Here is a 27,502-nt window from a genome sequence, read left to right as displayed (position 1 = left end):
ACTAATCTTCCATGAGTCTTTTCTAATTAAGTATCTGTAAGTTCTGTGTGTTTTTTTTTCCTTCAATATTAATCTTTAAAATTCTTTGCATCATTGTATGCATTTGTACCCAAAATTTATTTGGCTTTTTCACAAGTCCACCATGCATGGTAAAATGTCCCTTCATGTTTTTTTGTTTTTTTTTTCATTTCCAACATTGACTTGAGATATTTTTATACATTTTTGATAATTTCTCTGGTGTTGTGTACCAATCATACGTCATTTTATAAAAGTTTTCTCTTAAATTGTAACACAGTGTAAATTTTGTCCCTGTTACCCACATACTTCATATCAGGAGGATCCCAAGATGGGGAAACTGATCTCCATATCGTCCAGGTTACTCAGAGAAAATATGAGTTTTGCCACAAAAATAAGTAGCAATATATTTACCTTACAAAACCAATGTCTTTGATGAACAAAATCACATTCCTTGTTCCTGACTGAATCCTTTCAAAATTGCCTGAGGGCACTCCAGAATTTCAAACACCCACTGGTTGCTGAACCCTGAACTTGGCTGTAGAAATGTATGAGAAAATTATGATAGACATTTATTACTGTCATAGGCCAGCCATAAAAACAAAAGCTATTGCCATTTATCTTGTTTATTTAAAATATTTATAGATCTGCTCCCCACTGTATGCCAGTTACATGAAACATAAAGCAGAGTGCTAAATCATGCCAATAAAACTACTTTCATGTTGTAAACTCTTGATGCTTTATAATAGCAAGAAGACATAATTGGGTTACTTTCCAGGAAAGTAGAAATACTATGTTCATCCAACCCTACTGGCATTTTCATACATTGGGCATGGTCTGAGACAGAAATCTCTCTAAAAGGGACAGCAGCAAAGAATTTATTTTATTTTGCATGGACATACAGATTCAGGCACCAATATGTCACAACATTTTTTCCTTCAACTGGGAAGAAAAAAGAACATCTAAAATATACCTGGATAAAACTTCTGCTTTTGTTCACAGTTATGAGCTCCCAAACACACCACACAAGGGTAAAACTTGCTCTTAAGTGCCTCTCCTAAAAGAAATAGGTATTATACTTAAATCTTTTTTGAAATGTCATAGTTCATACTATTTTTTAAAAGGCAAATTCAATGCTATTAAAACTCAGCAATATGAGGGACAGGGTGTAATGGTTGCATATTCTAAAACACCATCAGACTCATGAGTAGGAATTCAAAGATAACTGATTTATTAAAGAATAGTATGCAGGATCACAGAGAAAGCTGAAAATGATGAAAGCGCGCCAAATGCAAACTAAAAACCCTCGGTGCAAATGAAATCCCTCCCCCTGTAGAATCTTCTCAAGTTCACAATCCCAGGTGCTCCTAATGGCCTCTGATGGTCTGTGGGAAAAGTCCTTGAACAGAGAACATAACCAAACACATTCCATTGTACTGATTTCACATACAGAGTTTGGTACAAGGTCTCACAGCAGCTCCCTCCCAAATAGCAACGCGCGTCAGCGCCATGGCACGTGAAACGTTACGATGTATAAACTACATTGAATCAGTGAACATGACACAGGGTGGGGAAGGAAAAGAAATCCATCCAATTCTCATTTTTCCATCACAGCTCCCCTCCAAGAAAATGGAAAATTATCTAGGGAGATTAAAGGAGCTAGATCACTGGGGGTGGGGGGCATAATGCAGTCACTTTAGTTGTAACCATACTGTACTTCAACCATTTGCTACACATTGGAACCTCCCTCCTTCCTTCCTTCCTTCCCTCCCTCCCTCCCTCCTTCCTTCCTTCCTTCCTTCCTTCCTTCCTTCCTTCCTTCCTTCCTTCCTTCCTTCCTTCCTTCCTTCCTTCCGGGATTCTGCTTCTTGTTGAAATACAGACAAACAGTTTGAACTGTGGGATAGCTGGGAATACAATAGCTTGCAACAGCATTATAAAGTCTCTACCTGAACATAAAAGCATATTAGTAGGCAGAGAAGAAGCTAAATAAGAATATGAACAAAATCAGTGGGTTTTGTTGTTATCTTGTTTTAGTATCCACAGTCTGCATTTCTACCCACACAAGGGTTGCTCTGATTGAGGGGCTGCTCTAGATGAGAGCATTCCATGCATGGTTTTCCTTTGAGTTAACAAGAACAAGGAAGTTTCTGGAGAGTTTTGGAAGTGAACAAGGGAGAAAAAAGGTTGGTGTCAAGATCTGTACTGTCCAGGAGTGGAATTTGGTGCAAAAGATGTTGTGCCTTTTTGGAGTGCCCTTAGGAACAAAAGATTTGATTTTGCTCATCATTTTAGCACCAACATCTGTCTTGGGTAACTAAATCAGGGCTGATTAAAAGTTGGGTAATTAAAGACCATTATATATTTGGTGGGCTGATTTCCCAACAGAGTATTTCTGAAGCTGATTTAGGACACTGTTGCTAGGGGGAACCAAAGTTATTAATATGGCCATGGGATCCTGCAGTGCCAATCAGTTCTAAGCATCTATGCAGAAGGGGAGTTGTTAATGTTCATATCTCTAGTTGCTAGAGATATGAACATCTGGGGAAAAGAATGAAAACCCAGATTTTCCCTAAACGTTTATTTATGTGTGAGTGTTTCCCTCTTTATATCCCATTTATTTACCCAATGCTTAGAGGATGGAAAAATTAGAAGAGAAGAGGCTGTGTCAGTTGTGATTTGTCATCCTTGTTTTTTTCAGACGCTTCACCATAGACACTTTGGCTTCCTTTTATGTTTAATTTTTCCTCCCTTTTTGCCACTTCATGGGAAATCATTTTGGGCAATTTTGTATAACTTCTGAAATGGAAACACCTTGAATTAAGGCCAACATAAAAAATGGAGCGAGGGCTAGAAGTCAGGAGCCTCTTAATCTGGAATGCCACTGCTTGGAAGCTACCTCTACAGATGTTATTTCCAAAACCTTTCAGGCCCAGTTAAGGAGCAATTAATTGGATTTGGTTATGGAAGGTTGCTTGGATGCAGCTTCAGTCTAAAAAAAAGAATGCATGTTTGGGTTTTTGCTCAGCCTTCCTGTCTGTCTGCTGTTCTTTCAAATCAGACTTCTTGCCTGAAGGCTGCCTTATTCTGATCCTCCAGTTCTTCTGCCTCTCCATCTCCAGTGCTCCCTCTTGGCATGCCTTTCTACTGCTCAAAATTCATCTGTACTCAAGCTGTTGCTTCCTCATATAAGCATATCCTTAAGCTATAAAACTCACTTCTGCATTTAAGTTGGTGCTAGCTTTGCAAATCACTGTCCAGGTATTATGTTGATAGTCCCAGGCTTATATATATGTATGGAACATACAAACCCTTTTCTCCAATCCAGCTGTCAGCAAATGAATTACTCCAAATCTCAGCTCTTGACTTCTTGTCTTGCTGCCAGCTTTAAGCTGCCAGAAGCAAGGATCAATGAGTGTGAGTTTTAGATGCTCAAAGCAAACATGGAAAACTTTGTGATCCTGCTGCAACATGTTTACTTAGTTGTTTCTCACATTTCTGTACAGCAATAAAAACATAAAACAATGCAGCTGAAAACACCCATTGCTTGAAAAGTGTTATTTTTTTCCCTCTTTTAATTCAACCATCACTTTGAAATCACATGACACCAACCCACATTGGCAGCCACAACTTTGGCCCTTTGAAATAACCCTAACTTGAACATCTTGCGGAATGAATCCAGGATTGTCAGTGGCCTGACCCCTTAGCAGGGCCACAACTGGGGGGGGAGGAGCAGGGCATGTGCCCAGGTGCCACACTGGGAGCGGCACCAAAATGAACATGGGGGGGTGTGCCAAAATGGGTGTGGAAACCATGTTTGCCCCGGGTGACACAGACCCTAGTTGCGGGCCTGCCCCTTAGGGTTTGAGATGCCACTGTACAGCACCACAAGACAGCATTCCTAAGGGCCAGCCTATTGTAAAGCACCACTCCTGAGGCCCCACTAACTACCTGTGGAGTGAGGATCTGCAATATCCCCACTTGGCATATGACCATGTAGGAAGGATTGTTTCTGGGCGGGTAGAGTCCCCCATTGGGGGAGATGGGCGGTGATATAAATTTAAACTAACTAACTAACTAACTAACTAACTAACTAACTAAATATTTCCTACTCGGAGAAGGAAACCCTGCAAATATGTAGCAACCAAGCCATTTAGGGTTTTAAAGGTCAAGCTTTGTGCTTTGAATGGTACCTGGAAGCACACTGACAACTAATGTAGCTCGACTGTAACAGCTCTCATCCATAAGCATGTGGGCTATGGTGTCCTGCACCAGCTATAGCTCCTGAGTGGTCTGCAGAAGCATCCACATGGAAGTGCCCTGCAGTAGTCTAGATGGATGGTGATGAGAGCACAATATACCATTGTTAGATTCTGTAAATTTAGGTAGGGCTCCACCTGGGTGTAATTAGCAGAATTTTCCTTTGGATCCCAATATAGCTCTGGACACAGGGCATTCTTTTGTAGAAACCCTGTTCATTCAGTTCCATATAGAGGGAAAGGTAGGGCCAGTTCCAAATTATTTTGTAGCTACTGGTGTTTCTTGGCATGCACAATGCTTGGTAGTCCACCCAAACAGTGAGTAAAGTGTCTAATCCATCTGCAGGGTTTGGACTGCTCAGGGATCAGATTTGTCTCTTCCAAACTCTGCCTTCATGCTGTCAAAAAATTCCAGGCCACTCTTGCCTACGGGCCTTTTGTGTTTATGACTTTGAAAGATGAAAAGGTTTTCTGTGACTAACAAATGATTTGGGGTGGAGGGGGGCTGCCCACATACTGTGTCAACTCATACTAAACTTTGACTTTCCTGTGTTCTAAACTGCCAGCTGACTTTCATCCTTTATAGTGATGAATGTCTGTCGTATCTTTTGTCATGTGCACATGTGTGAAATGTGCAGTCTAGCCATGGATGGGGCTAAAAAGAGAGACAATTCCCTTGGAATTTAGGAGACAACAGTTTTGTGATTTGATACGGTGAGCTTTCTTTGTTGATTAAAATAGATAAATTAATGCCCCATAAAGTCAATGAAGGTTCTCAGTCATCCAGGTGGAATTGTCTGTAGGTTGAGTCATGGCAACTGGATTTCTTTCTTTTTGGCTGAAATGTTTTGCTGCTTGTCCAAGCAGCTTCTTCAGTCTGGGCAAAGGTTGGTGAGGGACCCCATATATGTCTTCCAAGGTGGTTGCATTGTCCTCACACCTGAATGGCTGTTAATTGTGCCATGGAGGTGTGGGTTGTCTTTGGGATGTCTTACTCCTAGATCCTTTGTTCATCCCCAAGGAAGGCCACTCTTAACGATCCACTTGGGGATAATCAAAGGATCTAGGAGTAAGACATCCCAAAGACAATCCACACCTCCATGGCACAATTAACAGCCATTCAGGTTTAGGGACAATGCAGCCACCCTGGAAGACATGTATGGGGTCCCTCACCAACCTTTGCCCAGACTGAAGAAGCTGCTTGCACAAGCAGAGAAATGTTTCTATCAAAAAGGAAAGAAATCCAGTTGCCATGACTCAGCCTACAGATAATGCCCCATAAAATTTTGTGACGAGGCAGGCTATAAATGAGAGCTGAATCCTCGGAAAACTATGAAAAAAACTGCATTTCTTTAGAGCGTTGCTTCTTCTTTTTTTTTCCAATGATGGGTTGAATTTGAGTCCTCACAATTGGGCAGGTCAAAGTAACTTAAGGGAGTAAATTCACCCTGGTATAGAGTTCTGGTTCACCATGAACAGAGCCCGCCCTTTGTTTTCTGCAGACCATAAAGAGCTGAATAATGGGATAAAGACTCTGTTTTGTTGCAGATGGCTGAACAGAAAGATGAGAAACCTAGCAGGCTTTCAGATAAAACAAGGCCTTCAGAAAGGGACAAATACTTGAAAAACTTTCAAGGGCATGGCAGAATGTGTCCTTTTACACAAACAGGAGCTGTTTGAGCTAAACATTCTGTGATCAGTCTATTTCCTCAGTTATTAGAGAGAACAGCTGATTCATCCATTTGAATTCAAGTGAGACAAGGTAGGAGAGATGATTACTCTATCTCTCTGCTGGAAGACCAGCTCTGTCAATCTCCAAGAATCCCTGAATAACTGCTCATAATAGGTGAATTGATACCTGAGATTGTAATAATAGGTGAATTGATATCTGAGATTGATACCAAGCCCTTTCCCACCTCTGCATTTATGAGCAAGGACAAATTGTTATTTCTTTGTGGTCTGATCTGGCAATCTTTGCTTGAAAAGTAAAATAAAAATGCTGGATTTAACATTTTCTTTAAATCAAGGTGTATCATGGAAAAGGTATGTATCTGCAATTAAGTATTTTGTTATCAGTTGATAAGATGTCACTCTGAAAGCCATTAAAGCTTTCATTTGCAACAGGGACTTGGTAGCATGGGGTCCTCAGTGTCTTGGATTGCAATCCCAAGCATCTGTCTCAGGGCTGGCCATGCCATCTAGTAGTATTCTGAAGGCCCACTTACAGTAATTATTGTATTGATGCAAAGTCCTGAAATCTCTTCATATACATATGTTCCTGAGATGGGAACATCCTCTTTGCCCTACATCTATGCCTCTTGTCTGTTTCTTTATATTCTCCAGGTTCCCTCAAAAGCCCTGTGAACAAGACAGCCCTTACATTAATTGCTGTGAGTTCTTGCATCCTGGCCATGGTCTGTGGCACTCAGATCTCCTGTCCACTCACTGTTAAAGTGACCCTTCATGTTCCTGAGCACTTCATCGCTGATGGTAAGGACCTCTGCTTCTCTGCTCTTTGCAGTAAGGGTGTGCCTTCTCTAAGAGCATGGCTGTCCATCTGTTTCTTGGGCAGACTGGGGACAGGTCCAGAAAGGGGTTGGTAAGAAGATTCGTATTTCAGCATTACAACTGCAGTGATATTTGAGAGTAAACAATTAAAGTATGCAAGGAGTTGCTTCTCTTACTGTCCTTTATTGTTAATGATCTTCTTCTGTGGTGGATTTCAGTCATGCTGCTGGTTCTCGGGAAGGAGGGGGCGCATTCCAAGGAGGGGAGCAAAAGAAGGGAAAACACAAACCAGGGGTGGGATGTGGGAAGACTAAGAGGTTCAGACTAGCCCCTCCCTAGAGCCTTCTCAGGTTATTTCCCCTTAGGTGAGGTAGAGTAGCTTGAATCTGGCAAGATTCTGTCTATATGTTATGAGCAAATAAAGAACTGAAGGTGGGCTGGATTGATTCTTTGTCGTTCTTGGATTGGCCCTGACATCTTCTGATACTTAAGAAGTTTGATCAATTTGGTGTTTTGGAAAACTGCATAGTCTCTTTCTTTCTTTCTTTCTTTCTTTCTTTCTTTCTTTCTTTCTTTCTTTCTTTCTTTCATAAAATAGAACAAAGAAAAATAATAAAAGAAAAAAATTAAGCAATAAAACGACGGCATAAATTATATATAAGGGCTTCTCATACATGTATATAACCATGTTGGTTTACACACAACCGTTTCGGTGAAGGATGACCATATTTCATTTTAATTGTCCATATATAACCTACATCTGCCTAGCTTAAGGATAAGCCAAAGAAGAGTCCTCAGACAGAAAGGGCCATGGCCATGTGTCGCATAGTGGCTGATCAGGTATTTCCAAGAAATACAGACAGGGAAGTGATTCATTCCAATAGTGCTCCACAAAACTTTGTTTTTTTGTGGTTTTTTTGGTATTAAAGACATGCCACCATGTAGAGCAGCAAACATTGATAGGTCCATAATTTATTTTGTTCCTTTTAAAAAACACATAAATGGGGTCATCGTCCCCATATCTGGTGGCAACAAGTTCTGTTGTTTAAACTGTGCACTGATAGTTTCACCGTGACATTTGAAAATAACTTTTTCTTTTCCACCTTGGCATTTTAAATGGGCTCAAGTGTTGAACCCTTGGCTAATTTGCAGCACAATGGCATCCTTTATTTGCATGGCTTAGCAAATCCAGACTTGTGCGTTTATTTGTGCTCTTTCTGTCCTGCCCTTTTATTTATGAGCTCTCCAAATAATAGCTCCTTAAAGTACAATAGTTAGTTGATACTGATTGGCCTAAGAATTGGCCAGCTGACCCATGAAACATTCCAATTAAAAGGAGAATGAGGACCTTTCTACAGTATGCCAAGCATGAGCCAGTACTCTACACAGATTTAAAACCTTTGGGAATTGAATTGTTTGGGCTCCAATAAAAGGGAGAAAAGGAACTTGTCTCAGTTACCGAAAATCTCCCACCATTAATCCTCACATTTGTGGCCTAAATGGAAATACTCCAATTAAGGATGGTGGATATGCTGTCACAGCTGGACTGCTGAGAAAGTCAAGGAGCCAGAAAGTAATAAACTAATAAGACTAGCAGTAATAGTACAGGTAGTCCTTGTTTTGCTACCACAACTGGGGCCAGCAACTCAGTTGTTAAGTGAAGCAGTCACTAAGTGAAACCACACCGGTGCTAACTTCACCTTTCCTTTATTTTATTATTATTACATTTATACACTGCCCATCTCACTATAAAAGACCTGCAAAGGTCATAAATGCAAGGCTTGGTTGTCAAGTTACTTTTTCATCACGGTTGCAATTGGGAACAGTCGCTAGACAAGAAAACGGGCCAGTCGCTAAATGAGGACTACCTGTACTAGTGTTGCTGTTACTACTACCACTAGCAGCAACAACACATTTGCCACCCTGTTCAATGCCAAATAAAAATTATGCTCTAGCCCAAAATTTCCATCTCTCCTGCAAGACATTGCAACCCATCTCCCTCTGGCCTTTCAAATGAGAATGGCAGGCTGAAATGAAACAACCTGTACCCTGGAGGCAAATATTTTCAGAGATGAAGAATAGACAGCAAGAGGCTACCTTGCCTCCAGGCTGAGCCACACGTGACCTTTTGGAAAGATGATCTCCTCCTCCTCCTCCTCCTCCTCCTCTCTGATTGAGGGATTTTTCACCAGTTCAGCCCAACCACTTATAATCTGGAGGAAATGTAGGTCTCTGAATCATCCTAGGGCGAATGCAATAAAAAGGGTTGTGATTTAGCCATGGATGAATTGCAACGGATAGTCTCACGTCTGCAGAGGGGGAAACAAAGGGAGAGGCAAGTGAAGAGTAATGCGTCAGGGCATTAGAAATGACATGATTTATACAGCTACTTCCAAATTTCTGTTGTTGTGTTGTCATCACGGCTTGTTAGGGATGCTTCTGCTCCTAGGGATGGCATCCTTACAGTTTTCTTGGACAGTTTTCCCCTGCCTTCTTGCAGAATGCCTTTCCAGTCTCCACTAGAACTCTAGAGCTCTTATTGCCCCCCCCCCCCATCAACCAATTATTAGGTACGACTGTGATGGGATTGTTTGCTCTTTATTCTTAATCAGCTGAAAAAAAAATATCCAACAACAGTAATAGGTTTGATGATAGATAACCTATTGGGGGAAAAAGAAGTCAGGATAGCTGAATGTCTCTTAGTTAATGGTTGTGGGGCGTCATTCTGAATGAATGGCCTGCAGCCTAAAAGAGCCTACAATATTAAAGTTGCCAGAAAATAAACAGTACGTAATAAATCAGACATTAACATAGACGCCGTGGGAGATTCCTTGCTACAGGGGTTAAAAGAGCTGTTTTGTTGGTGACCCCTTGTCACCAGACTCTGCCATGCAAAATTTTGCTCACCTAGCAGGCCCCCAATATTAAAGGAAAAGGGTCAACCGAAGTTCATCAGGATGACCTGAAAAATGCTGCTAGAAGGGCATGATACATTTACTGCAAAGATCCCTATCACATTCAGAGCACCCGAAGAGTCTAAATGGCCCGCTTGTTATTGTCCAATCATCTCCCCAGGGATCTGCACGCACACTCCTGCCTTGGTCTCTCAAGAGAATCTTAGGAAAGGTATCTGGGGAGAACACTTCCTAATAGACTTTTCCAGACTGAGAATCAGAAGGATGCAGAGGGCTAGTGGGCCAAGCAGCAAGCTAAAGCAAGTGGAAGCAAGCCAACATCTCCCTCTGCCACAATGCAGCAGAACCAACAGCCTCCAGTAAAAAAATAATCATGCACGCAAAGGACGTTCTAAAGGAACAGGCAGAGCTTTGAAGAGCCCTTTCTATTTTTAAACTGGGCAAAACCTCCTATGGCCTTTAGCTGAGTGGGAATCTGTCTTGCACTTTCACTCTGAAAAAACTAATCTGGTGCCTTTTCCATTCCCCCAGACAATGGAGCTACTAGCTTTTGATGGAAAAGAGAAGGAGATGGAAGGATTAGATAGAAACCATTGCTTCTTTTTATTGCTCCCTGCATCCAATATTACTTGAGTTTCCATGACCTTATCTGCCCCACTTGCAACATCTATCAAGTACAACCTCCCTGGGACCTGAGCAAATTTAATTTTCTTCCTCTGCATAGGAACCGTCCTTTGGAAGCCTTTAATTTTTTCATCTGATTCCATTTTTTCTGCTGGTCCATTTTCTGCCTCTTCATGGCAAATTAATGTTTTTCTTGTCTTCTGGATTGAAGGATTTGAGGCACATTGGTTTTCCCTAAGCATACACACATTTTCCTAAAATATGTCGCACCCTCTCCAGAGAAGCTTCCAGACTAGCATAAACCTACACTGTTAATCCCACCTATGGTGTGTTTTAAGTGGTAGGAATTGTTTTTTTTTCCCCTTGAACCTCTCCCAGCTCCAGTTGCAAAATGTCCAATGTCCAGAGTTCTATTTCTGATGTAGATGCCTTATTGCCACTTCAGAAGATGATAGCTAAAAGTCTAGTTGTTAAGAGCTTACACACAACTTGAAAAAATCCAGCAATAAGTACAATCAAATTAGTCAGTGGTTCTGCATACCTCATCAGAGATCACCCATACAGTGAGAACTGCATGGAGGACAGAATTTAGCAGTTTCCTAGACTGGTATCTCCAACATTTAAATGGGTTATGAGCAGACATTTTCAATCATCGCTTTTGAATCCGAAGAGGTCACTGACTGTCTGTTAAGGAATTAAAGTAAGATCTTCAGTGCTGAGAAGGAAGCCAAACAAATAACATTTCCCCGAGTGTCCATGTGATGCTGTAATTTGGTGGTGTGCTGAATGGGGAGCCCAGCCTTTGCCAAACAGAAAAAGCTTTGCAGGTAACCAGCCAAGATCTTCTCCATGTTTTGAGTGTTCTGCAATGACTTCATTGAATTTTTCCTCCCTGGAGAAAAGTATTTGAGTTAATTGTGGGATCTTGCACTTACCTTAGTTTTATCAGGGCTATGACAACTTGCCTTTCATTTCCTTATGTCCAGCTGAAATGTACTTCCTTGTAATTTTAAGAAATCATTTCTTGTCCTGTCTTCTGGAATAACACTGGACAATTCTGCCCTGTTTTCTACATAACAGCCATTCAAATATTTGAAAACAGCTATTATAGCTACTCACAAGCTTCTCTTGTCCAGGCTAAGCATCCCCAACACTTCCAACTATTACACACACAGACAGTATACACCCTTCCATACCCATTATTATCTTGGTTGTTGTATTTTTAATGTGCTCCAGTTTGCTAATGTCCTTCCTAGAATATAGTGCCCCAAACTGGATGCAATGTTGCAGGAAGACCAATTTTGGCATGGTATTAATTACAGCGTAACCCATCAAGATTCAATGTTTATGCCAGCTGGGTCAATTTAAGCTCAGCTGAAGCAAACAAAGAAGAGTTTCTTCTGTGCTTCTTGGCCAGAAAAGGACGATGTTTCAGATTCTCCTTGGCTTCTAACCATGCAATTGCCCATTAAAAGTTACCTCTCCTCCCCACAGTTTAGAACAATATTTAATAGTGTCATTTCAGAGATCATTCTTATTCTAGGTGCCATTTTACCTGGTCCCTGTTTTTCTTCATCTTCAGAAAAGCCATTATGTCTAGATTGGAGACTAGCCCACCTCCTCCCCACTTCCAAAGGATATTAATCTGTTTTATTGGTATTTCATTGGCAGCTCTGATGGAAGTCTTCTGCACCCTTGCATAATTTTCCCAGCAGATTCCACCCCCCCTACCCTTCCAAGGTTGTTTCTCCATAAATGACTCTATCAAGTTGCTTCAGCATCTGATGTCAACATACATACATCAGTAAAAAGAAGCAGATAAACATGTATTGGAGATATACATGTGGGACTGCATTAATCTCTGATCTTATTACACTTTGGAGTAATAACCAATAATTCTCACTGATAATGGTTATTCTGGGGAAATGTATCCTGCAGAAAGGCAACTGAAGACAAAACCAAGCTGAAGTAAGTGTAGGGGATGAGCTAGTGAACAAATGATTAAAGAAGAAAGAGTCACTGATTCCCAGATGTAAAAGTTTGAGGCATGTTTTCACTGGATTAGTGGGGAAAGCTGCTTTACTCATCTCCTTTGGCAATTGTTTCCTTAAATCTGCTACCATATTTGCAGTTTTGATCCATTCCTCTCCTCTCCTCTCCCTCCCCCCACCCCCTCCCCAGCTCTTTCACTGTTTAAATAGTTTCTAGGTTTATACAGCTGCTCCACCAACCTATCAGGGGCAGATGGTGGCTGTCCCAATGGACATAGAATTAGGGCAAGCCACGTTTTCATGGAGCACAGTCAGATGTTATCCTGTTTGAGTGTTGACAAGGAAGATTACAGTTCCTGTGTGCTGTCTTGCCTTGAGCCAATTTCCAATACTGTGTATCTTAAGCCAGGGCAATTGCTGAGAATTCTAAGAACTGGTTTGTGCTTCTGGAGCACAGCCAAGTTGGGAAGGCAAAACAAATAGGATATGGTTCATTCATTTTTTAAATCTTACTTCCTATGTGATGGTTGAAGCACACATGAATTTTTAAAAGAGAAACAAAATGCACCTGAGATGGGATGGAAAAGGGACAGGTACATGATCCTTCCAAGCCAGTGAAAACTGCTGTAACTGGCTAATGCTTCTGTACAGTTTGGGTTGGGATCATTTTCCCTTCTTGGAATGTGTGCTTTTAAAAGTCAAGGTATGTCTCTCCTTCCTTGAACAAGATGTAATCCCAGCAAATGCTTTCCTTAACCTTTCCAGAGATAGAGCAGTTGCCTGTAATAATTCCACCTACCTGATGGAAATAATATTCCGTCTCGCTGAGGAAGGTACCAGGAATCCAGCAAAACTTTGATTCAAAGGCCATTTGATCAGATCAGCCCTCTGAAATTAAGTCTTCAGTGCAGCAGTTCGAACAACGTGCCTTTGAAATAATTTGAAGACGGTTTGTGCATGCACGCGTGCTTTTATCACATCTTTGGATCAACTCGATTCAGTTCACCAATGCACATCAACTTGATTATGCAAACTGAAATGTTATACTTGATGGGTTCACACACTCCTAATTTCCACCACAAAATATATCCATGCATCATATTTTCATTTGTAGGATCTCCCTGTAGGTCTGGATTGCAACTCTCATCATGCCATCTCCTACGACCAGTAGTGTGGTGTGGTTAGAAGTAAAACAAATGGCTGTTCAATCCAAATGATTAATCACACATGGATTTAATAGCCCTGGCTGTTCAGTGTGCCATGACATTCTGTGCCGTTGCAGTAAGCAAAAGTAGGTGAACCATGGACATCAGAGGGGATGGATATAGAGTTTGTCCTTGCAAAACACAGCTTGAAATATGATGTCAATTAAAATGAGGACAGGGTCTTTTCTCTCTCTCTCTTTTGTGACTAGTCTGCATATATACAACAGACAGACAAGTCAGGGAGAAAGGCTGGTGAAGGGGCGCTGCAGCATATGGAAGAAGAAGGAAGCAATGTCAGGTGATGGATGCAAAACTGGACGTGTTCAGAATTTTAAGGAGGCAAATCGCACATGTAGAAAGTTAAATTGTGTTACAATCTATGTAGAGGGTTTCATTCCTTCCCAGGGAAGCTTCCGTTTTTGCCCTTTATTCTCCAGGGGCATCAGTATACATTTCTTAGCTGTGTTGTTGAGGTTCTTGTTAGCTGTTGAGTGTATTGTTAAAGATGGCAGAAGATGCTACTGCTAGGGATGTTGGTTTCTGAGATCCATGCTTCTATTAATCTGAAGCCTCCCTGGCACCCACACTTCTGGAATATGGGAAGCCAGCGAAGCTGCAGACTGTTGAAGAGAAGATCATGCCATGAATTATTGGACAGGTTATGATGGAAATGGCAAAGGGCTGCTGTTTTCTGTGGCATATCTTTTCATCATTCGTCAGCTTCCAAAGCTGCCCACACTTTCCTGTCTGAAAAAGATCCAGAATAGACCTTTCAAGGTCTTCCCGTGGGACTGAAGCTCACTCGTTGTTGATAGACAAACCAACCTGGTGTAGGGTACAACTAGTTTTTATGGGGCTTCAGTCAGGTTGCCTGGTCTGGTTTTGCACCCATCCCTACCAGGAACTCTCCATGGTACTGATTTTTTTGCTTTTAATGTATTCACCATAGAACTAGGCTGTGCATCCTGATCCCATATATGCTGTATAGAAACACAAAAGATGATGATGTGGAGTGGGGGGGTGGGGGGGTTAAATAAGGTACTGGGCTAGAAACCAGGAGTCTGTGAGTTCTAGTCCCACCTTAGGCATGAAAGCTGGCAGGTTGACCTTGGGCCAGTCACTCTCAGCCCAACTCACCTCACAGAGTTGTTGTTGTGGGGAAAATAAGAGGAGGAAGGGGTATTGGGTGTGTTCGCTGCCTTGAGTTATTTATAAAAATAATAATGGTGGGATAAAAATTAAATAAATAAATAAATAAGACCAAAACAAAAACAGTCCTGTTTGGTCATATAAATGGAAGACAAACAGATGCAGATAGGATCTGCAATGAAAAGAATCTGAATCGCCAACCACTGAAGATAAAATATTACAATCTTCAGGAGGGAGGCTGTAGATCAGTGGTAGGGGATGTGTTGGGTGTACAGAACTTTTCAGTTTCAAGCCCCGCCCCCCAACTGAAAAATCTGAAGCCTCAAGGTCTGGGAGCACATTATTAGTCAAAGCCTTGGTTTAAATGGATTAAGAATTGAACATAAAAGAAGATAGCTTCTTATGCTCCTCAATCCAGTTTTGGAACAACATTATGGGGAAAAAAGATTTCATATTATTTTTAAGTAATTTTCCCTAGTGAGAAATTGAACTCAGCCCAGCTTGCTGTAATGAAGGATTATAATTGCCTGGAGGCCTTACATGCATCATGTGTGACTGTGAAATGTTCAATTAAGAGTCAAACACCATGGAAGCTTGTGCCTGATGTTGCTAGACTATGAGGTGGAAAGACTTCTTTTTCCCAGCCAAGTGGTTCATGTTTGCATCCACTGCTTGCTTGGCTACTCACAGGTGGACTTGTTAAAGAGCAGGTCTGATAACAACATATTATCTGTACAAGCATGCATCAGTGCATTTCTGCTGGAATTTCTGGGCCTTAAAACCCAAACAGGTACAGAGATTAAAGCCTGTCTCATTGGTTCCATACCCGTTCCCTGGACTGAGGCATGCTAAATAAGCCGTGACTTCATTTAGCTCCCAAATGCCACGTCCCTGATTGGCATGTGATTGAACTTTAATTGTTTCATCTGAAGATTGTTTATCTCCTTTCCCTCACGGCTATCTCCACTGTGATGCTCACAGAATTGGTTACAGCTATTACCAGCTTTCCTCTAATTTTCCTCTTGATCTTTGCAGACAAATGCTGGGATTGGCACAGCTTCTCACTTTGTTTTTAATTAAGCAAGTTGCTTGAATTAAAAAAAGAGAGAGAGAGAAAGAGAAAGAGAGAGAGGGAAAGGGAGAGGGAAAGAGAAAAAGAAAGAGGAAGAGAAAGAGAAAGAGACTCAATTGCCTTCTTTCCTTATCATTAATGCTTAGAATTTATCTGGTATTATCTTTGTTTCTCCAGTTGTTTACACACATGTAAGTTCAACTCTGCTTAAGGGTTCTTTATTCCATCTCACAGCTAAACCAGACCAGCATCTGATTGCTAAAATACTGTGAAAATCATGAAAATCATGGATGTGCTTGGTATATACATGGATTAACCACTATGTTACTGTAAATCTCGTAGCTCGTCCTGAACTACTGCAGAATGGGGAGAGAATGCTAAAAGATTGAGTTTAGCAACTTCTGAAGCATCACAAGTTTCCTATTCTTATGTACACCAGAACAAACTCATGATACTTGAGAGGTTTTAATAACAGCAAGACCATTTTCACTTCTGGGTCACTGCAGTTAAAGTCACTTCAACCCAGCATTCTATGCTAAATGTTCACTATGGTTCGTTGAATCAGGCCAGCTTCCCAAACCATGGGATATACAACTGGCTTACTTGAACAAACTGATTAAATTCACTGCTCTCCTAGCATGTGAGAGTTGGCATTGCAGTTAAAAACTGCTAGAACGTGTTTAAGTAGTTCAAAACAGGGGAATAAGGTCATTGATCTTGATGGTATTTCACTATCAGTAGGAAATTGACATTTCTGGGCCTGATTGAAGATATACTCACTTATTCTAAACAGTGTTGAACTACCTAAACCATGATTTTCTCTCCCAAGAAAATCTTAATCTTAATTATCTTGATTAAGTTCCAAGGTCTTGACAGCTGTCTCCTGGAAGGGCTTTTAATTAATTAATTTTATCTTTAGTTTACTAGGCTTATACATGACTCCAACTATCAACCAACTCTGAGTAGCTTTCTTCGATGGTAGTCTGTTTTGGAAATTCTTTCTGAAGAAAGGTCTGCTTGACATTTGAGATACTGGGTATATCCTATTGAACTGAACATTTTATGAATGTTAGGTCTTTGATGTTACCACTTTCATTCAGTTGTATGGTTTTACTTCTTTACTGTCTTGGTTTATCACAACTTTTCAAGTGTGGATTGCTAGAACATCCACTTAGAAATTGCCCTGTAATTTATATTTTTAATTTTTCAATACATTAAAGAATGAGAGGAAAACACAATCTGAGTGAAAAAGAGAGAAAATAGAATATGTGTGTAAGAAAGCAGCTGAGTATTTTTGGCTATGTCTTTTGCCTCTTAACAATACTTAACAAGGGAAAAGAACAAAGTCTTGGTCTATTTTATCTCTTTTTTGTTCTATAAAATACATATTTTTCTGAAATGTCAAAACCTTCAAACTTCTCTTTGTAGAAGCTTTAAAATAAACTAGTTGAACTTTGATGGAGACCTGTGGAAACGCCATCTGAACTTCTGAAGCTGTTGCAGCCAACTCTGCTTTGATACAAATTTGGGTTGGGGAGAGAGGACCTAAGGGGAGGGGAAAATAATGACAAAACAAACTATATCAGAGTGTCCCTCTGGACCTTCATACAATGAAGAACCAATTGTGCTGGAGGCAATGTGTTCTCCAGTGCATTTAAAAAAAAAAAAGCTCTTTAGAATTCAGCCCTCATTGCTCTTCTTGGAAGTAGTGGTTATTCCAAAACATTCTGCATTTTTTTTTCCACATCTGTCTTCTTTATTTCAATAGAAAACCAGCTCTTCTGATTTGCTCCTCCCCAAAGAGGAGAGAGTATTGTTGGGTGAGATGCAGGGTTCTTGAGTAAGTAGCATCCTGTATTTCAATTCAGTTCCAAGAAAGGCATCATGAGGGAAATCCTGCCAAAAGGCTTTCTCAGATCAGGAAGCAAGTGCAACCAAGAAGAGGAAGAGGAGGAGGAGGTGGCATGAGGGATGATGATGATGATGATGATGATGATGATGGAGAAGGGATGGTGGTGAAAGAGGAGAAGGAGTTTAATTGTACATACATGCTGTTCTTACTCCCAAAAGCTGGGTAGAGGTCTAACAGAAAACAACTACAATGGCATCCACCGCCACCTCACCTGAATAAATGCTTAAACCTATCAAAAGAAGTTTGAACCACCACTATCTCACCCACAAGAATGAGGAAGAAAACTTGTTACATGTTGGAGGCCAGATTCCAACATAGCGCTAGTTGCAAGCTCAGATATTCACTGTTCTCAAATGCATTTTCCTCCCAAGATTAGCACTAGCAAAACTAGGCATTGTTCTATGACTTCAAAGTTAAGGGCAGGGTGTTCTTGTCTCAAGAAATAAGTTCATGATGAGGCTGGGAATCCAGCCTGTCCCCATTCATTAGCTAGGGAAAGAGTTGGTGCAAGGCACTTTCAGAGTTGTCATCCTCTTCTTAAGTGAGAAATTTCTTCCCGATTTTCAGGGCGTTTCCATAGTGTTTTCTTTGCAAACTGTGGCATGATGGCTGGAGGTCTTTTTTATCTTCTCCTCTCTTCATTTCACCTCTGATCTCTGTCACAGCATTTGAAAACAGCCTTATAATCAGTGTAATTGAAGATCAGAGTTAATGAGGATGCAGGCATTTGTAAAATCCCCCACATTATGCCGGGTGTCTGATATTAGATAAGGAAACTGAAAATACATTTGCCTAATTAGAAGATCCATATTCCCAAGTTGTAGGAGAAAACACATTTTTGCCATGTCTGTATGTGCATATGTGGGTGTGCTAGATATGTACACTCACATATGCACACGTATCCAAGTAGCTGCAGAATATCAGCAAACCACTTCATTATTTTCTGCCCAGGAATCATTAATTCTTCCAACATTATCATCACTGCGTATAGCTTCGGTATTTGGCAAAAAATCCTCTATTTTTAAGTCATATTAATTAAATATCCATCTGGATGAGACTTGTCACCAGTCCTATGACTAGCATAAGTATAAATGTTTGCTAATGGGTGGTTCCTTCAGCTTGCATCTTTCCAGTTGCTCTGCTGCTCCTGCAGTATTATATGTTTGTTGTTTTGTGCCGCATGGAGCATTTGTGTTTTGGGGGAGATGAAGGGGAAAGATGGTTTAAGACCTTAAGATGATCTCTTATGTGCACTGTGATAGCTGCTCCATATAGAAAGAGACAATGTGATGATGGCCAGATGTTTTGGATTCCAATTCCCAAACCCCACAACATTGGCTATCCTCCTTGGGGATCCTGGCAGTGGCAATCCAGAACATCTGGATACCACCAAATTTTCTATTCCATTTTACAGCAACTATGCAAGATTTACAGAGGTAAATCATTTCCAGTACTAGTTGGAGAAGCCTGAGATGTAATCAAGAACCTTTTGCATACAAAGATGTCTTTCTAACAAGTTTTAACCTTCCTATGGAGAGGGAATGGAACACTTGCTTTACCATTTATCTAAAATGCACAGTGGCATCTCCACATACTTTTCATTGTCCTGTCCTTTTGCCAACCAGCTGCTCTGCACATTATCTCTTAGTCACCTTCTCAAAAAGCCTTTCTGGGTCTCTTTGAGCCTGTGCTGCTGTGATCTGCCAATGATCCTTTGGGAAGGCATCTACTGGTTTGTGGTCTACCTAGCTGCTGTTTTCTGCCTCACCATTTTCTAATGCTTTGTATTGTAGGAAGCAGTTTTGTTGTGAGTGAGGGCAGCTACTTGGACATCTCTGACTGGCTGAACCCTGCAAAGCTCTCCCTATATTATCAAATCAATGCTACATCACCATGGGTCCGTGATCTCTGTGGACAGAGAACTACTGATGCATGTGAGCATCTCTGTGATGAAGAGACTGGTAAGTCAATAAGTGTCCTTACGCTACAGATTGCAACCTAGAGACTTTTGAATGGGAAGCTCATCTGAATTATAAAGCCACTGCCACAAGAAAGGGGTGGGTGGTACCACTGTTATTACTACTTACATCCAGGGAACCAGATCTATTCTGACCATCAGATCCTTCCTAGGATGGTTAAGGAGAGCAGTATAATATATGGAGTCTTCCAAATCATTCAGCTTGGTAAGTTGAGCGTCTGTCTATTGTGTCCAAGTGTTTTTCCAGATCTTTTGGTATGGCACCAAGCACACCAAACAGTATTGGCACCCCCACAGTATTGGCACCCCTACTACTATTATCTTTTAGTAATTATTATATTGGCTGGGATTGAAAGGTGACTTTGTGATCGACCAAATTATCAAGTCCTTTGGCAGTATTGAACAACGAAGATTGGAATGACCTCTTACTGCAGTGAAGGCCCTATGTTTGGCTGCAGTCCTTTTGTTCCTTCCCCTACATACACAGGAGCTATGCAGGCAGATAGGATTTGAAATGCTTAGTCCCACACCTACATTTTAAGAAATTTCACTTTGCCAGTCTTGAGGCTACTGAGTCCTAACCCTTGCTTAATGGAGGAAGCAAATTAAAGCATCCAGCCTCTGCTTGAACTTATCTAATGAAGGGAATCTCACCATGTCTCTAGGTCATGGGTGAGTCCCCTGTTCAACTGTTGCTACAGTTCAGATGTTTTTCCTAACATTCAGCTAGAATGTGCCTATCTGAAACTTTCGTCCTGCACTCTGGAGCCCTGGAGAACAGGTCATGGCATCCCTTCAGGTACTTGAAGTTGTAATAATTGGAACCTTCTGGCAATGTTTGTGTTACTCCCTGGATCAAAGTGAACCTGCTTTTGGAAGCTATCGCAAGGTGACAGTTGAATATATTAACAGAGTCAACGTTAAACCTTGTGAACATCTTTCTAGCTTCATCTGTCTTGCTCTTTCTCAAGCCCAGGGTAGATGTTGGAGTTTAAATCATCACAGTGACTGATCAGATGAAATTCAAGTGCTGTTGCAAAATATGCAGGTGTGGCCTTTGAAGAGCTGCCCTTTCCTTCCCAAGTTGCGTATTTGTGTAGCTTTTTTTGTTTTGGTTAAATGTCAGTCCCAGTGAAGAATTTGTGGGGAGAAATTATGCTTCTCCATTCTTTTAATATGCAAAATGGAAAGGAGCTGGCAATTATGATGAATTGAGGCAGATTTGCTCAGTCGAGTTTTAGGATTCAACAATATTTACAGCTGCAAAGGCCTCGAGTTTGGATCAGTGACCCATTTTAAGTAACCAGGGCAAATGGAATTACCCTCCAGGCTCTATGATATTATTATTTATTTATTTATTTATTTATCAAATTTGTCACCACCCATCTCCTCTGACCGGAGGGACTCTGGGCAGTTTACAATACAGAAAAATAAATATACAATGAAATTCTAATAAAATCCCTCTAAAACAATTTCTCAGCTACCCCAGCTCATAAAATCCAGATGGCTGGGATCTCCTTCAGTCATTATGTAGGGGGGACACTTCAAGGCACTAACCAACCCCAAGTATGTTGATTCTCCTCCCTGCCCCAAGCCCAGTGGCAGAGCCAGGTCTTCAACTTCCTCCGGAAGGCTAGGAGCGATGGGGCTAATCTCACCTCATGTGAGATTATTATGTGTGTTCCAAGGGAATTTTGTGCTGTCCCAAAAGATAAGAGCTATGGGGTGCTTTTGGATCTCCTGCAAACAAAAAAGCAAAGTTATTGATCTAGGGAGGCCTTTCATATCCCATCCCCACCATGTCTCTTACATTTCCTCCAGCTCTGGAGAACTGCCAGTTATACAGAAATGGTGCTGTGTGCTTGTTGGTCCTGAAAGAAGCTGAAGCATTTCCAACCCTTTCTGTATCCTCGATTAAGGAAATCTTCTTCTGATATTAATGGTCTCTTGGGACAGAATGGAGCAAGCTGAAGCTTTTGGTATCTACTTGAAGAATCAGGGGACTGTTGCAGCTTCATTATTGTTTGTGACTCTCAACTTCTGACCATGTACTGGTCACTAGATGTTTGCGCGCAATGTTCTGGTTCATCCAGAAACAGATCCCCTTTCTACCTAAACAAAGAAAGAGAAAAAGAGACATTGAGGGTCTTGTTGGTCATTACCCAGTTCCCTCCCTCCTTTCTCTCCTCTGTAGCCTCCTTCACTTGAATTAAGTCCCAAAGGAAAAGGACACAAGTCCTCTCTTCACCCAGCCAAGGTGGGTTCTGAATGATAGAAAAATGGGTTACAAGGAAATCTCTCTTCACTATCTATAGCCTCCCTGACTTCTTTCACTTTCATTCCATCCCAAGGGAAGATATCAGGAGATACTGTAAATCCCCCATGGGAATGTTTTCATATTGGCATGGTAGGGGCAGCCAAGGAGTCTGCAGAGCAATGGAGAGGTGCAGCCTCTGCCAGCTTGTTCCAAAACAATAAGCTAAAATAATCAAATCATCATCATCACCCCCCTGAGAATGAAGTTTTAAAATAAGGCAAAATGAAGAAGCTTACCCCTCAAAGGAAGATCTCTTTCAGGAATTGGAAGGAACTTGGAGGGAAGGGAGGTTTAAGAGAAGGGGTGTCAACAGTTGAATGGAGCAGGGAAAGGAAACAACCTTTATAGAAAAGGAAGGAAGGAAGGAAGGAAGGAAGGAAGGAAGGAAGGAAGGAAGGAAGGAAGGAAGGAAGAGAGACTAGTACTTCTTTGGACAATACAAACCATGGAGGAAGAATGTTGTTGCTATTCCATTACCCAGAAGCAAGAAATCTCCACCCAGAGTCACTGGGAGTGGGGCAGCATATAAATTTAATAAATTATTATTAATATCCTATCTGTTTATACAACACCATTGCTAAATAAAGGTTTAAATGTGCATTAACAAGTGGTCCTTTGAATCAAGGAGATAGTACAAAAAACACTGCAGTGCCTAAGAATCAATAAGAGAGGACAAACTGTAGCTTCAGTACTACAAGATCTCTAAATTTACCATTTTGGGATAGTAGCAGTACATTGTTACTGTATATTTATTTCTCTCCAAAGCAATTTTGAAAGAATAATATCACTACTAATCAAATAAACCCGGTTTGCCAGCTATGCACAGCAGTAGTCAATGAAAGCTCCTGGGAAGAGGGTCTTGAAGACCACATCTTCCCCCCTCTAGCCCCCACTCCCAGCAAATTTGCAGGGGGTGACCTCTTCCAAGTCTCTGATGCTGGGAATTGAACTTGGCATCCTTCCAGCAGCAATATATGGTTGGGTCTGAACAGATTGCATTGAGCTGCCTTTCCCGGGTAATTGCCAGCAGAAGGTCAAAGCACAGGGAGAAAGACCACAGCTTTCAGAAAACAAAGCTTCTTACAATAGAATAAAGCTGTGTTTGTTGTTTGCAGAAGCAATATGGGCATGTAAATTGGTTGTAGATAGTAGAATCCATCTGTAGCATCGTTCCTGTTGCTAAACACGGGATGCAGGAAAGGTGTCTTAAAGCAGCTCACAGCGAGAACACCCTGGCTGAATGGATGTGTGAACTCAACCATTGTGTTTTGCAAGCCACAGTTTATAGTTGAGTGTGATCTATGAATCCAGCCAATTGTGGCTTAATTAGCAAAGTCAAGTTGAAAAGCATGGCTTAGAACAATATGAGCTTGGATGCTTACAGAATTAATCTCTGGATTGGAATTGAAAAATGCCCATCTTTAAACCTCTGATTGCAATTTTCACTCACTGCAAGCTAGACTAGCTTATAGAGGTTCTTCTGAATGTTGGTCTTCCTAATCTATTAATATATTTTCATGTATATAGAATCATTTCCCATCAACTAGTACCTAACCTTGTTTAACTAGTAAGGCCAGGAACTAAACCTTGGGCATTTCATATGTAGGTTTGTGTTCCAACACCCATGGTTCATGATGAAAAACATATGCAGAGCAGACCTGGGATTGCATTTTCAGATTTCTTTAGACACATGCCAGGCTACTGGTATATACAGTAGATGCATTTCAAAATAAACATAGAACTTATCTTGAATTTGTGTTTCTAGCTTTTGCTTCAGTATCTTAAAGGATTTTTATATAAAGTCCAGTCAATTTATACAAAGAGAGGGGGGATTTCTTTACCACTGATTTGGAATTGTAACTAATAGGAACCCTTGTTGATTAAACCAAGCTTGGCTTTGAATGGAGCATGATGAAAAGGTGAACACTATTATTAGAAACTTATTAGTTTCCAGCAAAGAATAGTACGATGGTATATCCATTCAATAGGAAGTGTGTAAGACTAAAACTTGTGAGTACTGGGGACATTTATTGCCCTGTTCCTCTAGGGAGAGAAAGAATGAGAGAGAGAGAAATACCACATACCTTAAAAAAAAAATAATCAACAGCTCTTGGTGAAACTGATTGACATCAAATTCCTAAATGAACAGGGGAAAGAAAATCATTCTTCCTACCGCTGTAACAGTGAAACTTTCTTCAAGATCTAGCAAAGACCATTGGCTGTTAGCTTCACTTCTTTCAACAGAGACAGTACGCTATTTTACAGAGGAAAGGAAATATGTTAAGAACAGTAAGTCGGTATGTTGCAATGGAACCTAGCAAAGATACTTGGATTCTAATGTCTGTTGCTTATGAGTGTTTACAAAGAATCTCAACAATTCTGGATGTTTGTTAAAAAAATGCAGATTTTTTTTTTTAGTACTACTAATCTGTGTTTTCTGCATCCATGAACTCTTACAAAAAATCCATAGTTAAATCAAGTTAAACATTTTCAGCTAGCTTGTATTCCTGCTCCCTTCCAGAGGAGGAGGAGGAGGAGAAGAGAAGAAGAAGATAACAATAATAATATCTTTATCAGACAACGATGCCCTGTTTCCAGCTCTTCCCCAATAGTTCTTTTTTTCAAATGTGGCTGGTTTGTAGAACATATATTAGTTATTCTGTAAGTGTGAGGAATTAATGACCCAGGCAGATACAAACTTGGGGAAAGAAATGACTAATTAATGGATCTTTCGATTGGCAAGCCCTTCCCTAGAACAAATGAGAATGCAATGTGGGGCCACCCTTTCCCTCATTCCCTCTGCATTTCCCTGGAAAAGACGAATGCCTTTTTGCCAAGTCATTTTGTTCCTGATAGGGCAGAGCTGTTTCTTCTCTCATTGAAGTTTCCCTCCCACCTCAATTCCCCCCACCTATTTTCTTTGCTGGAAAGGTTACATTTTGAAACCTCACATCATGAATCAGAAAGTTAGCAGCTTCTGGCAGCTCGTAAATCAGGTCTCGGGAGTCGCTGGGACAAATCCCAGGACATTTAATCTTTAATATCAGACGTGTTTAAGAAGGTGAATATTTTATGAAGGAGCTGTTGCAATTTAGCATGTCATTAGCCTGTCTTAGTTCCCTCTTCCCTCCTTTGGAGTAGTCACCCACCCTATTAAAAAGACAACCTCAACCAGATGAACTCCTATTTGCTTGCCTTTGACCAAACAAAACAAAACAAAACAAAACACACACAGACACACAGCCAATTCCTGGGAGACATGGAAAGGTCTTTTCAGTTTGTTTGAGGGCCCTGTGTCACAGCCCTGTTTTTCTCAAATTGTATTAGATCCCAAGGAGAAACAGCATTTGAGCCAACAAATCTGGGGAAGGGGTGTTATTTATGCATTCTCCTTGAAACATTTCTCAAATTGAAACTGGGGAGGTTGTAATGTTCTCCTTCTAATTCCGGTGATCACCCTATCAGCGCTACCTTAACTAGAAGGCTCTGTGAATAATTTATTTACACCGGAGTATTTGTTTTCTCAGGGCCGAATGGCTTTAAAAAGAAAATGGCAGTGTTTGTTAGTTTTGATGAATATTTATTTAACATACATGGTTGCATCAGCCCATTATTAACAGTGTGAAATACATCTTGGAAAGTCCTTGGGCTATGCCTTGCATGGTGGCTTTGTATATGTGCTGGAGAGAGAGTTGGAGAGTCCTCTTGATATTCACTAGAGATGGGCACATTCATTTCTTTGGTTGACTATCACTAGGATGAGAAGGCATTGATTTTTTTTGTGTGCACGTGTAATGGATAGAGTTTGCACTCCCTTCTCTCCATGTACACACTCTAGAAATGAAATGTGTTCCTTTCTTTTTCCATGTTTTTATGAGCTGCATTGATTTCCCAACTTTTCCTTATTTTAGCTTGGTTTTTGTCAGTTGCTTTGTTTACAGTCTCTTGTTTGTTCCCACCTTTCAGCTCTGACCTTTTGCCCTCCAGAACAGGAAGGCCTGAATGGGCCTTAATATGCATGCATGAAGATACAGAAATGAAGATACTCTCCATCCCATGCCCCTACAGATCATGCTTAGCTACAACTGACTATCATTCATGTTAACTGGGGCTCCTGGGAGTTTGGGACTGCTGGGGAGTTGGGGATTGTGACTGCTTTCCATGTCTAGACATAGAACCCTGGACCTGATTTCTCTTTTTGCACCCATGTTCAGTAGAATGCATTCAGAGCTTGACATCTGGGAATTTCTGAAAGCTGAGAAGTGGATATTCAAGAATCAAATTGTTAAGAAAGGAATCTATTGGCAAGAGCTAACTGAAGGAGCAACATAAAAAATAAAGCCACTTCAATCCCAGATACATCTGTGAGAGAAGGAATTGAATTAACTTGGGGGAGGAGATGCCAGATGAGCAGCTGTGCTTCAAAGGGACCCCCCCCATTATACAGCTGTGCTTAAAACTTGCCCCAGCTTGGTGCTTTGGCAGTGAAAGGTGTCTGCTGAAAGGAAAAGGGGAAAAAAAAAATCAACATGGGCTTTCAAAGGTTCCTGGATGAACAAATCCAATTAATCTTCTATTATCTCTCTCTCTCTTCACAGAGCTTGCTTGGGGATATGTATTTTTTTGCAAAGCAAGGGATCCATCTCAGCTAGCAAAAAGCAGTTGGCCATTCTTCAGCACTGCCTCCGAAAGGAAAGAGGGTGGGGGAATGAGAAAGGCAATGGGTAGTTGACGTTTGACTGCATTTTTTATGCACGGTGGGGGTCATCTGTTTCCGTTTGCTTTTTTAAATAAAATAGGAAGATGGCAGGGCATGCTTTTTACCCATAGATTCTACTTTTGAATATGTACATTTTCATGATTTGCAATAGGGTGCCACAGATATTTTTGCAGGGTGAAGGGTAAGGTGTAGGCTAATATTAATGAGCAATATTAGTATTTACTACAAACACAAGCAGGAGTTGAACATTTCTGGTGCGCTCACTTTGTTTCCAGGTGAGTGCAGCTGCCATGAAGGATATGCACCTGACCCTGTGCATCGGCACCTCTGTGTGCGCAACACCTGGGAGCACAGTGAAGGGTGAGCATGCCAAGGTCTTCTGGGGCTGGGAAGCAGGGAGGCAGCATCCAGGGAAAGCTGGTAAGTGGATGGAAGAAAGACTGACACCCAACTCCAAGGACAGCATAAGAGCAGAATCTTGTGCAATTGAATTACTGACCAGAAAATTCAGGTATCATCATCAACAAGAATTCAGTGTTTAATCCTGGGCACAACCTGCTCCCTAAATTCTGCTGTCCAAGAGGTTTTTTTTTTAATTTGTTTGTTTGTTTGTTTACATACATTTATTGGCCACCCAACTCCAGTGGACTCTGGGCAGCATAGAAAACTAGAAAAAACACATAAAAACAACAAGAATCATTAAATCAACAGGCAGCCGAGACTAAAATACTCTTCTAACAAAACCCACAAAACACAACAGGGCCATTAAACAATGAAAAGCATCAACCCCAGGCCGGGCACCAGACCCAGGTTTTCAAGGTTTCCCAGGACCCCAGG

The 27,502-nt window shown here is 41.0% G+C and overlaps 1 protein-coding gene across 1 annotated transcript in view; it reads left to right on the top strand.

Annotated features, from left to right (window-relative positions):
* Positions 1 to 27,502, top strand: part of ASTN2 (astrotactin 2) — a 289,840-nt gene that overhangs the window by 122,391 nt on the left and 139,947 nt on the right. Inside the window, exons 9-11 of the mRNA XM_063316464.1 lie at positions 6,618 to 6,764; positions 19,444 to 19,611; positions 26,941 to 27,025. Coding sequence (XP_063172534.1) covers positions 6,618 to 6,764; positions 19,444 to 19,611; positions 26,941 to 27,025 — 400 coding nt within the window. The remainder of the gene's footprint in view (positions 1 to 6,617; positions 6,765 to 19,443; positions 19,612 to 26,940; positions 27,026 to 27,502) is intronic.

The sequence above is a fragment of the Candoia aspera genome, chromosome 16 (assembly GCF_035149785.1).
Source record: "Candoia aspera isolate rCanAsp1 chromosome 16, rCanAsp1.hap2, whole genome shotgun sequence".
NCBI lineage: Eukaryota > Metazoa > Chordata > Lepidosauria > Squamata > Boidae > Candoia > Candoia aspera.
The sequence above is the reverse complement of the archived record's forward strand: the minus strand, read 5'-3'. Positions and strand labels throughout refer to the sequence as shown.